Genomic DNA, 14,833 nt, shown 5'->3' on the forward strand with positions numbered 1-14,833 from the left:
AATGACTTTCCTGGTAGGCTACTGTTTAGATACAAGCCGTTGTAGCGCGTTGAGTCTGGGTGAAGGGAGAGCTCGCTAACTCCAGTTGCAACAGAAATCATTTAAGCACAGACAGGTTTCCAAAACTCTTGCTTTTTTAGTTTTCTTGGCAACAGCGTTATGGGTTAGTGAAAGAAACTTAGAAATGAGCGTCAGAAAATAATAAGGACATAATCCCCGTCTTGAACACACGCAGTAATACCGGAAAAATGCAGTGGCATGCTATTCCCAAAATACCGCTCTGCTCCTAAAGGAAGCGCAACATATTTCACCCGTTACACCGTGTGTAACGTGTCTTTCGTTAAAGCCTGTGTAAAGTTCATTAGTGTAGGCTTATAGACAGGTGCGGCTTATTTATGTTAAAAATATTTGTAAAATTATATATGGGTGCGCTTTATAGACCGGAAATTACGGTATATATTTTGTCTGTTGACTGCATATATAAGATTTAACCCATATTCAAATTATATCTTATGTTGTTAACTCATTTTAGACCAACATGCCAGATAGAGTCTTGTCGTGGACTATATGGACTATTGTTCATGGACACATCACCATCTCACACGCATGTAGTTCTTTCCCAAACTGTTGCCACAAAGTTGGCAACAAACATTTGTTTAGAATGTCTTTGTACTGTATGCTAAGGCCTTACAATTTCCTATGACTGGAACTAAAAACTCAAGCCTGTTCCACCATGAATGACAATGCTCCTCTACAGAGGTGGGAAGTAACAAAGTACTTTGTTACTGTACTTAAGTAGATTTTTCTGGTATTTGGACTTTACTTTATTATTTATTTTTCTGACAACTTTTTACTTTCACTCATTAAATTTTAACACAAATATCTGTACTTCCTACTTCTTACAAAACAGGCTTGCTCCTTAGGTTTAATATATTTGGTGAAATGTCAATATTATGTGCCCATCAAAATATTTCCTGTCATTTTACAGGCTTTTTCAATCTACCACTGGTGTATCATTTCCTGGCTCTCCTCAGACGTAGACTAGTTTACGAAGATAACAATAAGCAGGGCAGAAGGCAACAAGAAGTCTGGGGTTAACGTGGACGAGACAGAGGGAGTCAGTGATGTAAACATGACTAAAAACAGAGACTTTCCTGATCACCTGATCATCTTTTCTCTGCTTGTGTTCTATATGGCAAGTGTTCAGCCTGTATACATTCATTAGGTAACAATATTTTTAAATCGTTTTGTATTAATATGTAAATTAGGGCTGTCATAATTAACGTGTTAAAAACGTGTTAACGCAAATTCTTTTTAACTACACTAATTATATTAACACGCTCATAGTGCAGCGTGCATTTCTGTTTGACCATTTTTATTAAAAACATACAGTAAGTTTTTTTAATTCTTTTCTTTACTCAGATAAAAACAAAAAAGTAAACATTTGTTTTTTATTGATGCGCCGTCTCAAATCAAGAACCAAAATCCGCAATGATACACACATCCAGCAATGAACTCTCTGGGGTCGACAAAAGCGCCGGCGTGTTTTTTTGGTCATAACGCCGAAACGAAGTTCAATCAAGTCTTTTTTGATCGTACGGGTAAGAGAATCTACCTATTAGTGTATACAATCAAAATAACAACAAAACCTGTGCTTTTGTAACATACAAACAGACAGGGGGCTTTCTCTGTCATCTCACCCTGTAAATATACACATAAATAAAACAACCTGAATATCAATGAATATGTGCGTCACAGACATAATAAATATATGAATAGAAAGCCCAAAATGTCTTTTAATTACACCAATTTACAAAACAAATATTCTCTGATGAGTTCATCCGTATGAAAGTTAGAAGCGATCACCTGAATAACCGTCCATGTGAAAACTTAGCAAAGGTTCTGTTTGGTGTCCTGATTTACCCATGCTGATTAGAGTATAAAATAATATTTCAATATTAAAGTATTAATTTAAGGTACATTTAGAACAAAAACGTGCAATTAATCATGAGTTAACTCAACACAATCGTGCGATTAATCACGATTCAATATTTTAATCGATTGACAAACGTAAAATTAAAATGACCTGAGGTCCACTTACCAGTGTGACACTAAAACAGATAGTAGTAATGGCTACTTTTCACATAAGTACATGTCAGAGCCCAAACTTCTTTACTTAACGTGAGTATAAAAGTGTACTTCAACTTTTACCAGAGTCTTTAGAAACACGAGTATCTGTACTTCTACTTAAGTGAAGGATGTGTGTACTTTTGCCACCTCTGCTCCCTTTACACAAAACAAGTTTCTTGGATACCTGGCTTGCCAAAATTGGTGTAAAAGAACTCAAATATTCTGCACAGAACCCTGAAATGAAGCATGACCTGCACCACAATCCTCCTAATCCAACATCAGTTCCTGACCTTATCAATGCTCTTGTGGCTCAATGGGCAAATTCCTCCAGCCATGCTGCAAAATCTAGTGAAAGGCCTTCCCAGAAGAGTAACCTGACTGTATCTCTGCTCTAAGTTTGTTTCATATGGACTTTACTGATTAACTACTTTGTTCTGTTTATATGGTCTCACCTATAGTGAGCATACCCCTGGAGAAGGTACAGTGCCTAAATATGTGTAGCAATATTCATAGCTTTGAATGGCTAAGTATACCATTGTCATAATTAATCAACCATGAATTAGCACTTGTATTCTGTTCTTAAAGTCATCCTGGAAAAAAATACCTATTCTGAAAAAGAAGTGTTATGACTGTAGAAAGGACATTACTTATAATCTTATATTCCGGTACTCATGGTAGTTCTCACTCTACAGTGTGCTGTATTGCTTAAAAACTATAATAACACGCTTGATATCATCCAAATTAGGATGGGTTTCTCTTTTGAGTCTGGTTCCTCTCAAGGTTTCTTCCTCATAACCTCTAAGGGAGTTTTTCCTTCACCACAGTCAGGCACAGGCTGCTCATCAGGGAAAAACACACATTGCTTACCTTAATTCTGTAAAGCTGCTTTGAGACAATGTCCATTGTAAAAAGCGCTATATAATACTTGACTTGACTTACCTTTGACTTATACTCAGTGGTTCATTATATTGCAGGACAAAACAAAATCATATGATTAGTCACAATATGGTTGCAGTGAAGAACAAAAAAGAGCATTTTTAAATTTAAATCAAATTTGTCTAATACATAACTATACACTATATGAATTTCAATTAAATGCTTTTAAAAATTAAAATGATTCACAGGATATTGATTTCCAATTGTTGGAGGGAATTGTCGTTTACTTATTATTTTATATTCATCTACTTTGCACCAACCTGCAGCCCACACTTTTGCAGTCTCTGATCTCCATGAAAAACCTAACACAGATTTTTCATTTTAATACTTTTGTTGTGCCCACATTCAAGTCAGGTCCTCCCAGAACACACATTAAGCTTTATGTCAACATGGAAATTAGTTTGATAAATGTATGATTTCCTGAGAAATGGATATTGCATTTGGGGTTATTTAAAAATGTTAAAGCACTTATGAGATGCTTTGAAAACCAAGTAGCTTGATGATTTCTTGTGAATACAACTGCATTTAATCAGTATTTCCAGATGTGTTGGAACCACATTGCAACAAATTCTATAACATTTGTTTGACCTATAGACTGGCACACTGAAATATGATTGTTAGGGTTTATAGATATGCATTTAAATGTCTTTCTATAGCACATAAAACAAAATGAGAGAGAGAGTAAGTGAGCGAGAGAGTGAGTTTGTATACCACTCAAAAAAACACTGGATGAAACCTTCCTCTGCAACATATTAAAGTCTCCCTGAGATGCTGAGAGATGACATTCATGTCTTTCCTTCTTGTACGTGAACTCTTTATACCCTATGAAAAAAAAAATCGATTATATTTTGACTCAAACCATAAAGTGAAGCCCAGCTTTTAAATAATGCAAGACATGCACTTTCTTAGAATATCAAGTTAATAGAACAAAGGAAAAAAAGCACTAGCATTTGGTTTAGCACAATGCTGAAAGACAATGAAAAGGAAGTGCTTCAGTGTGGTTTTTGATCAATTTGTACAGTCGTAAAGGCTTTGGATATTCTTTTAGATTAATTTTTATGTGAACTTCCATTTTAAAAATAAATATGTTAAATACTAGTGCTAAATTTTGCCAGTTGTGTTTACACTTTTTAATTATACTTATTAATTTGATAGAATAAAAGTGTATAGCTGATCCATGGTCGGATCAACAAATCGGATATTAATTATAGAATTAACATGTGATGATCATCATGGACATCCAACATTTATTTTATTTTATTTTTTTTATTTTATTGTATTTTATTATTTATCAACTGTCACTAATTACCTTCATTACTACATTACCCACAATGTTGTTTAACTGCCGGCTGATAGATAGTAGCACCAGTGGGAATTTTTTTGTGTGCATAATCTTTAGTTAAAAGGATCGATGCAGTCGTGCCTTTGTCCTTTAATTTGTCTAGCTTGTACACGTCTTCATCTGTACACTTGTTTCAAACAATACAGCTTTCGAGATTTAGCATTCATGCTAATGAATGCTGTCATGATAACAACATCAACACCATCATTCATTGCCATCTCAGTAGATTGCTAACTAGCAGAGCAGGTCTCTGCTGTAACTCATAACAACCGTGTTCTTTCTGCATTTCATTCCAAATCACTGAGTCCAATGTCTGCACAAATGTCTAGACTAATTCGATTTTACCATTCTTATTAATATGACAGTGAACATTGCTGGAAAATGGTGAGTTAGAATAAAAGCTTTTATTTCTTTGGTTTTAGGAGCTAAAAGCGAAACCTGACCATTATCACTTATGTTTGAGAAATGTTTCTTTATAACGTCTGCACATTGGACAACTATTAATTTCTCACAGGCATACTGAAAGTTCAGCACAAGCAAACAAATTAGCACCAGAATCATTACACAAATTTTCAAAATAAGCATATTTACTGTGTCAGGGTGGATTTTTTTAAAGCATTAGCTTCCTCAATAGCCTACCTATAAATTTCTTGCAATCGTTCTTAGCTCTAAACCTTAGCTGGAGTTCCACTCCCCACCCAGATTATGTATCTTTACCTTATAATATGCATCCCATTCTATATTTCAAGCAAAACATTCTACTAGTCGTTTTTATTCAAGTTATGATTCCCCCCTCAACTTAAAAGCAAAGTGCATTGTAGTACTCAAAGCCTCAGTAAAGTGAAGCAAGTTTACAAGATGTGTAAGCCATGATGTACCCTGAAGTCATGAACAAATGTGACAAGTATTCCCCTGTTCTATACCTAAGATAAAAAAAAAATCAATCACCAACATCTGTCTCTTCTTAGACATGCGGGAGTTAACAAGTCATTTCTTTCAAGATGTGTACATATGTTTAAAAGATTCTCTGCAGCGTAGAGATTTATTAGTTGAATCAACAGAACATCAAGACACCAAAGTGCAAGTGAAACAGTGAGCAAGTGAACACACACACACACACACACACACACACACGCACACACACGCACACACACACATGCACACACACATGCATACATGTCTGCAAGCTAGCAAAATTCATTAATTTCATAGTTGTCAGCAGCTGCCAAGGAGTAAGTTATATGTCTGAGATTTCTGTGGATGTGTTGCCAGTGTTATGAAGGACTGTCAGTGAGAAAAAAAAATGATACACTTGATGGCTTGAAGACACACCGAACACTGGAAGCAGGCTACTGAGGAGGTGAAAAGAGACAGAAAATATTGACAAGGGTAAAAAAGTTCAGGTCTGTACCTGTACTTTGAGCAAAGCTTTAGATTCAAGGACCATTTGGATGATTCCCGACATTTACCATAAATTTGTGTATGTTTTGCAGTACAGAACATCCCCCATACAGGGAGAAAATAACTGTGGGAAAGGAATAACGAGTCTATTTTAAAGCTTACTGTGTGCTGTAGTTCCTCTGTGCAAAGACAATGTACTTAACATATAATTAAGTAAACCATTTGCATTAATATTCTCCATTAGCTTAACCAAATGGAAAACATAACACATCTAGATATATTGACATAGTTGACAAAATCAGAGTAGCAAGCCTCTCCTGATGACGAGAGATAATTATATTGGAATCGGCACAGTTAAATGTGATTAAATGTACATCCTGATGTGTGATTATTAAGAAAACTGCTTAAGTGCATGCAAGAGTGTAATTAGCGCTTATCTCCCTGCTCTTAAAAGTGCAAGTCCAGAGCTTGTTTGCCTCGAATTAGTCGAGGCCGCAATGTGAAATTTGCAGATGCGCACACATTTGTTTTATTCCACGGAGCCCTGAGGTCATTATGTGTGAACGAGAGTATGTTTAGCATATGTCTACTCAGCTCTGGTTCATCTGGTCCAAAGGTTGCTAAAGCCCTGGCGCTGCCATTATAATGAATCTGTGCTCCATTTTCCATACACAGGCCGAGCTGAACCAAGGAAAGCTGTGTAACATTTATTTGGCATTCGTCTTTTCATCTGTGCAGTTTAACAGTCTTTGAGATTGCTTTATGTCCTTGCAAAAAGAGGGGTGAGGATTCATAAATATAGCAGAGAATAAGGGGACCAGAAGGCTAAATTTCATTGTAATGAAGTACAAATGCTACTCAACCACAGCCATTCATAAGCACTACGCCTTCTTTTTTTTCTTTTTCTTTTTTTTTTTTTAACCAGAATTGATGCCGTTTTTTTCCTGACATTAATTTAGCACTCACACTTCAGAGCCTCATGCATTATGCAAAATGATCATGGGGCACCTTTTAAAAGAAGCTAATCTCGCTGAACACAAGGGAAGACAGGGTCTTCTGAATGAAGCAGCCTATTGTAAAGGGCCAACAATCAGAACTGGTTTATCTAGAACATTCTGAGACTGGTGACTCCATAGACAGTGATGCATTTACATTTGAATGCCAAAAATATTTTGTGTATGCAGGAGAGGGTTGGATTGCATTTCCTAAAACCATTGAAATGCTTTGATTTGTTAAGAAATTTAGTTTATCTATATTGGCTCGAAAATCATTTTGTACATATGTACAGAAAATTGTATTTGGTACTTGAGTGGCCATCGATTTTATTGTTGAACTGGTCTTCCACCTTGCCGGTAAATTAACAGGCAACAGCAACTTGTTTTACTCCCAACTGAATGTTAGGAATTAGGGTTGCAATTAGAAATCCATTAAATTGCAATTAGCTTAGAATTTGTATTGGAGGATCAGTTTAATGCATACGATGAAATTGTATAAAGCTAAATGTAATAAAATACAACATTTAAGAAGAAGTGTTAGAATGTTTTAGCCTATTTTTCATTCTCTTTCATTGTCTTGACTTCACAAACTTTAACTGTGGCATAAAGCTCCTTGCCATTCATTTTACAAGAGTCCGTTTTCCTTTTTTCATTAATTTGTTCAACTTTAGTAACCACTTTATCCTGAACAGGGTAACAGAATCAAGAGTCTATCCTAGGGAATCACTGGGTGAGGGGTAAAGGTAAAATGAGTGTGTTGCTGAAGCTTAAACTTAACACTTAAATTTAGAACCCTCCAGCACAAGCACTATAGTGCCCATGCAGGACTAAAAGACTTGAAACCCATCAGCTCAACTGTCCTTTGTATGTCTTCTGTATGACATGCTTTTTTTCTTGAAGTTGTTTCTTTGATGAAATACTTTTTGAATATTTTAAACTTCCTAAATAGCAGAAAAAAGGTTTTTGAGCTGCCATCTGTCGCTGTGACTGTTCTAATGAACCAGCATTCCCTTCAGCTGTCAAGAAAGAAATGCCTTGTAGAAACTGCGTGATGTCTTTTCCTTTCCCTTGAACAGAAAAAGCTTGAGTCTTTGAAACATTTACACACTGTACTGGTACTATGACTTGCAAATGAGAATTTCAGAGCATGAGTATTAAGAGATGAAGTGGGCTGAACTTGTGAAGGTGAAGGGTTTTGATGTAAGATGTACTGTATACGAATTGACTGTTAAGGTGGATTGGAATGATGAAAACCTGAAGGCAGCCTTTTGATGCTTTTGATGCTTTTGGTAAATTCTAGATGGAGTTGATACCAGAGCCTGACCCAGATGATGAAGGAACTAAAATAAGTGTAAGTTGACGCTTTTCTTTTTGATTGATTGCAAAATACAAATCAAATTGAACATCAAAAATTAATAGTTGATATTAGATGCTATTTAAACCTTCTTGTCTGTTCCTCTCACAGACAGTCAAGGTACAAGGCAATGACATTTCCCACAAGCTTCAAATTGCACGAGTGAGCAAGAGTGATGAGGGCCTATACGAGTGCAGAGTCACTGATGCCAACTATGGAGAACTGAAGGAGTACAAGGTCCAGGCCTACCTAAAGGTCAATGCAACAGTCCGTAGAGGACTCATCAAGAAGACTTCACCTCTCCATCTGACCAATAAGAAACCTCGCAAGAGCAGCTCAGCTTTAGGCCAAGACAGCAACGGTATGAACTCAGATCAGCACTCCCAGTCCTCCTCTACCTCGCAGGCATCACAGTCCAAAACAGTCAAACACAGCGCTGGATCAGGTAAGAGTGGCTCCCGGCACAGCTTTTGCATTCACAAAATGTATTTACTTATTTTTTTGTCTTTTGGTTGCCTAAAACACCAAGAAAACCTTACTGGCTATTGCTATTTAATATAAAAAATGTAAAAAAAAAATTCCAGTATGCCAGCAATCTGCACCTGGACAAGCGGCACTGCTAAATAAAAAAATATTTTACTCTTAACTTCAGCCGTACAAGATGAACCAACTATTTTACTATCGTCCAACACGTTCAGGTATTAAACCTCTGTTTTTATCTGCTATTTAGCTGTCACGGTATCCCATTTACAGCATTTGGCTGACATCCTTATCCACACTTATGAAGTGCTTTATTATCTCCATCCAAAATTGTAGTACCTAGTGCAAACATGTCAGAATATCGGGGAGCGAAATAATTCTGTCAGCTAAAACCATTTTGGAGAGAAGTTCATACAAGTACTTAATCATTTTAATCCACTGCTTGTTTAAGTGCTTACTGAAGAGGTCTTTGGGCTTTGTTTATAGATAGACAGTGACTCAGCGGAGGTTTGTTTCACCACCTGAGTACCAGGCCAGAGAAATGTTATGATACAGGTCTCCTGTTTATCTCGAGGGATGATCAATCCGAACCAAGACCTTGTGTGGTTACTCTTATAAAGCAAATCCTACAACTGCTAAATAAGTTTAAGATACAAATGTTCCTGCAAGTATCAGATGTGAACGCTTTAATCTACGGCTAATGGATGACACCTTAAATACAAGCCTTGTTCATGAAATTTAAATTCTCAAACTTACTTCTAAAACTTAATAGCTTTTGTAATTTGCTTCATACGAACTGTGGCAACTTATAATTGAATTTATTGGAGTTCCTGTAAAGAACTTTATAGGCCATTTCACCTGCCAGTAAAAGCCATACCTCTCCTCATCAATTTGATAAAGTAGATGTTGCATAAGGGGAATAGTGCTGGTCTTAATAGAAAATTTATTTGATTTTCTTTTTTAAACAGTTGCTTCACACGAGACTGTAAAAGCAGGTGGTTACAGGCCTGTTTTATTCGACAACTTTTATCTTATAATAAATATGAACCTTTAAGTGCCTTCAATATTAATCTACAATTAGAGTGACAATATTTTAGATTACAGCTTTACAGCAACCGTTTTACTGATATTTTAGTCAGGATCCTACAAGCGAGGGTAAAAGGCCAGCTGTGTGTGTTGTCAGAGATGCTGAAAGGTTGGAAGGGCATTTCAACATGGTGAGCAACTCTGCTCTAACAGAATATATGATGTTCACCTCAATCTCACATGGGGATGGCAGACAAGCTTCACACGCACACGAGCACACGCGCACACACGCGCACACGCGCACACACACACACACACACACACACACACACACACACACACACACACACACACACATTTTTACTCTCATTTATAGAGCACAAGGGAGAAGAAAATGACTGTAAATTAAAACATCTTTTTTGTGAAGAAGTAATAAACACACACACACACACACATACATATATACATACAGTGAGGAAAATAAGTATTTGAACACCCTGCTATTTTGCAAGTTCTCCCACTTAGAAATCATGGAGGGGTCTGAAATTGTCATCGTAAGTGCATGTCCACTGTGAGAGACATAATCTAAAAAAAAAAAAATGCAGAAATCACAATTTATGATTTATATATGATAAAATATATAATATTGCATAAAGACACCTGTCCACCCCATACAATCAGTAAGAATCCAACTACTAACATGGCCAAGACCAAAGAGCTGTCCAAAGACACTAGAGACAAAATTGTACACCTCCACGGCTGGAAAGGGCTACGGGGAAATTGCCAAGCAGCTTGGTGAAAAAAGGTCCACTGTTGGAGCAATCATTAGAAAATGGAAGAAGCTAAACATGACTGTCAATCTCCCTCGGACTGGAGCTCCATGCAAGATCTCACCTCGTGGGGTCTCAATGATCCTAAGGAAGGTGAGAAATCAGCCCAGAACTACATGGGAGGAGCTGGTCAATGACCTGAAAAGAGCTGGGACCACCGTTTCCAAGGTTACTGTTGGTAATACACTAAGACGTCATGGTTTGAAATCATGCATGGCACGAAAGGTTCCCCTGCTTAAACCAGCACATGTCCAAACAGGTCTTAAGTTTGCCAATGACCATTTGGATGATCTAGAGGAGCCATGGGAGAATGTCATGTGGTCAGCTGAGACCAAAATAGAACTTTTGGGTCATAATTCCACTAAACGTGTTTGGAGGAAGAAGAATGATGAGTACCATCCCAAGAACACCATCCCTACTGTGAAGCATGGGGGTGGTAGCATCATGCTTTGGGGGTGTTTTTTAATGCACATGGGACAGGGCGACTGCACTGTATTACGGAGAGGATGACAGGGGCCATGTATTGCGAGATTTTGAGGAACAACCTCCTTCCCTCAGTTAGAGCATTGAAGATGGGTCGAGGCTGGGTCTTCCAACATGACAATGACCCGAAGCACACAGCCAGGATAACCAAGGAGTGGCTCTGTAAGAAGCATATCAAGGTTCTGGTGTGGCCTAGCCAGTCTCCAGACCTAAACCCAATAGAGAATTTTTGGAGGGAGCTCAAACTCCATGTTTCTCAGCGACAGGCCAGAAACCTGACTGATCTAGAGAAGATCTGTGTGGAGGAGTGGGCCAAAATCCCTCCTGCAGTGTGTGCAAACCTGGTGAAAAACTACAGGAAACGTTTGACTTCTGTAATTGCAAACAAAGGCTACTGTACCAAATATTACCATTGACTTTCTCAGGTGTTCAAAGACTTATTTTCCTCACTGTATGTATATATATATATATATATATATATATATATATATATATATATATATATATATATATATATATAGCATATATAGCATATATAGCAAAAGACTATGCATCTACTGGAACATACAGTACTAACACATGCAAAGGAGAAGAATGTTGTTATCAAGTTAGGAATTCTGTCTATATCTAAATTTTTACATTCATTGATTTATCTTTCCTCATTTTATAAATTGACTTAATAATATGATAAACTTTATATTAAACTAAAGAAATGCATTACTATATTCAATATATTTTTACTTAATGAGATAAAAGTATGCAAAAAAATCCCCCAAATAATCATAAACTGATTGTAGGACTTGGCCATATTAATCATAATAACATAAAATGTAGCATAAATTTTTGGCTCATATGCATAATTACTTCTAACTCCAATGTAGAGCTAAAATGCCTCTGGCAAGTTTACCTAACTACACCTTCACAGTAATCCATCTAGAAGATCAGCAAGCTTTAATTATAGGTCGTGATATTCTGACATAACTCTTGACTCTAGTTATAGCTAATTGGACAGAACTGGTTCTAAAAGTGTAGATGCAATGTGTAATCGACAGAGTCAGAGAGCAAAAACAGCCAGCAGGAATGATGTAACATTAGGTTACATTATTCTTGTCACAGTGTATCCTAGGGTGGAGTGTTAGAGACAAAATGATTAATTATTCGCTATAAAGAGGAGGAGGAAACCACGGGATGCTTCAGCCAACTGTGATTGCTTCTCCGCAGCAGAGCTCCTGCTCAGTTGATCACCATGGACCAAATGAAATCTGGCAGGGAGGAGCATAAGGTCGCAAGCTTGTATCTCTCTCTTCTCATTTCTCTATTCTCTGCTCCTTCCTGAGAGAGACTCCATAGACACTCCTCCTTTCAAACAAGTGCTTGGTTTAAAGGAAGAATCCCGTAAATGTCACTGTGATTTACAGAAATTTTCATTTTCCATTTCCTCAATGTTGCCTTTTTATTAGGGGTTTTATGGTCACATATACATCTTTCTCTCTCTCTCTCTCTCTCTCTCTCTCTCTCTCTCTCTCTCTCTCTCTCTCTCTCTCTCTTGCTCTCTCTCTCTCTTTCTATTTTCTTTCTAACTTTCAGCTTCTCTTTTGTAGTTGTATGTAGTGCACCTACTCTGAAGCAATAAATCAATATTCCATTAAATCAATAAATCAACATGTAGCTCCTTATTCTCAATCAGTGAGCTTCTTCATTAATAAGTAATGCACACATTTTAATTGCCTATACTTCATGTTGTGAGTCTTCTGATGGAAATTCATGAATGAATGCTCCAGTTTATGAGTCCCATTACAATATCCATTAATTCACTCCTTCTTATGCAAAATGATCATTCATAAATCATCTTTTTACATAATATGTTAATAGAACTGCAAAGTTACTTCAGGAGAACAGCTATGTGTTTGTTAAGTCGTAATATAGCCCAGTAGTCCAGCTTTCAAAGCTCATACTAGAATGTGGTGTATAATATTATGAGGATAAATTAACACATTAATAAGATGAGGTAGGGTGGTGTAGCTCTTGGAAAATAGAAAGACATGCAGATACAAACTGACTGATAAACTGAGACATTGAGACTTTTTTAATGCATAGGTGATCTATAATTCTCTGTCTTTGACCTTGCTAAGTAAAATATGGGTACATTTACTAACCGGCTGACACAATTTTCAATTCTTTGAGAGGAAAAAAAATACTACAGAATGTCAGAGTGACAAGTTAGATTAGACTGTTAGATACAGCCTATGCACTAGAGCTCTACAAGAATTGCTAGATGTTCAGATAGAGTTCTCAACCTAAAACATCATCTTTTGTGTAACTAGCTGTAAAAAATAGGTATCAAATATGTATTCAGACATTTTCTAGGATCAACATTGTTTATTTGCAGCATTTTCAGCATTTTATTGTCTAACTAACAATATCTATTAGTGGCAAAATGCATGTACTTCATGATAAGTTATTAATGCTGACTTGGATGTAAATGATATCCATGATTCTCTATTTACTATGTGCTCTGTCAGCTTTAGGATAACACATGTCTCTGTAATTTCATCTCCAGGTACCAGGATATATACGAGCTATGGACTCACTCTCCTGCTTTTTGCTAGCGTTTGTGTGAGAGGAGCGTTGCAATAGTCTGGGACCAGCAATCCCCCACTCCCACCCTTTCCCTGTTCTTTTAAAGCCAAGAGAAAGATCATCTGCTATTTCCATAACACGGACGCCATCATTGCTCCAGTTTTTTTGCACCCAATGATAGAATCATCTGTACCAGAATCACTTTTGGTCAAAACTATAAAGCCTAGAGCATAAGACTTTATTCTTGGACATGTATTTGGTAACCCTGATATTACAATTGGATGGACATGAACTAATTAAGGACTTATCTCTCCTTCAGATATTATTAATAATTTGGTTGTACTTTCTTTCTGTTCATATCTGTGAATTTAATATAAGATGCTCTAAAGCCTGGGAGAATTTATATTTGTGTATTATATAAATATAAATACAGATACATATATAATGATATGATTTTGAACCTTCTTGGACTCTGTACAGCCTGCATCCATCCTGGAATATTATGTGTTCAAGGACATTGAAGTAATTGTGAATATAACAGCATTGACATTTAAGTAAATATTGTGGCTGGATAGGCGTTCTGCTTAACTATGTGATGCTCTGCGCTGTTTAATCTGCTTTGAAGTTTCCTGATTTTTGTTTTATGCAGGTTGTTTATGCTCAAATGCACATGCGGATCTTTTGTTCTTGTAGGTTTTTTTTATTTTTTTTTTATATATTTCTCCTTTTTTTAATTTGCATAATAAATGTGAGCTTATTTCTGTTATCAACCTGTTAGTCTTGGTTTGTCTTCAAGGACAAAGAAACTCCTTTTTTTTACACATCATGTGCATGTCTAAAAAAAAAATTAATGCCAGGACATGTACTAATTAGCTGATAATTAACTCAGAAAATACTGACCTCTTTCTATATTGCATGAAAGTTTTCTTTATTTTCAGGAAGGAGAAAATATGTGACGGGAAATACTCGAGTCATCATATGTGGATCTATGAATATCTTATTGTCTTATTGACTAAAGATGCTTAAGTGCATGTGTGTTTTGGTATTTCATCCTATTTCCAACAACTGGAGTGTTATATAGTGATATTCCTTTTGATATTCTAAGCATACCCTCATTTCCACAAAGTCTTGACCATCTGCCTCCCTGCTTCAAACTCCATTACACTTGATCATTGAATTTCCACCATGGCTAGCCAGTTGATATTTGATTTTTTCCTTCTCTCCTCATTGAATTTGACTTTATAACATTTACAAAGGATCCATCATCGTAGCACAA

The 14,833-nt window shown here is 36.5% G+C and overlaps 1 protein-coding gene across 1 annotated transcript in view; it reads left to right on the forward strand.

Annotated features, from left to right (window-relative positions):
- The window catches only part of vstm2a (V-set and transmembrane domain containing 2A), a 29,983-nt gene extending 15,395 nt beyond the window's left edge, over positions 1 to 14,588 (forward strand). Inside the window, exons 3-5 of the mRNA XM_046846299.1 lie at positions 8,105 to 8,155; positions 8,270 to 8,603; positions 13,538 to 14,588. Of these exons, the coding sequence (XP_046702255.1) occupies positions 8,105 to 8,155; positions 8,270 to 8,603; positions 13,538 to 13,614 (462 nt within the window). The 3' untranslated portion in view covers positions 13,615 to 14,588. The remainder of the gene's footprint in view (positions 1 to 8,104; positions 8,156 to 8,269; positions 8,604 to 13,537) is intronic.
- Positions 14,589 to 14,833: the final 245 nt, after the last annotated feature.

Source organism: Silurus meridionalis, chromosome 4, assembly GCF_014805685.1.
Source record: "Silurus meridionalis isolate SWU-2019-XX chromosome 4, ASM1480568v1, whole genome shotgun sequence".
Lineage (NCBI taxonomy): Eukaryota > Metazoa > Chordata > Actinopteri > Siluriformes > Siluridae > Silurus > Silurus meridionalis.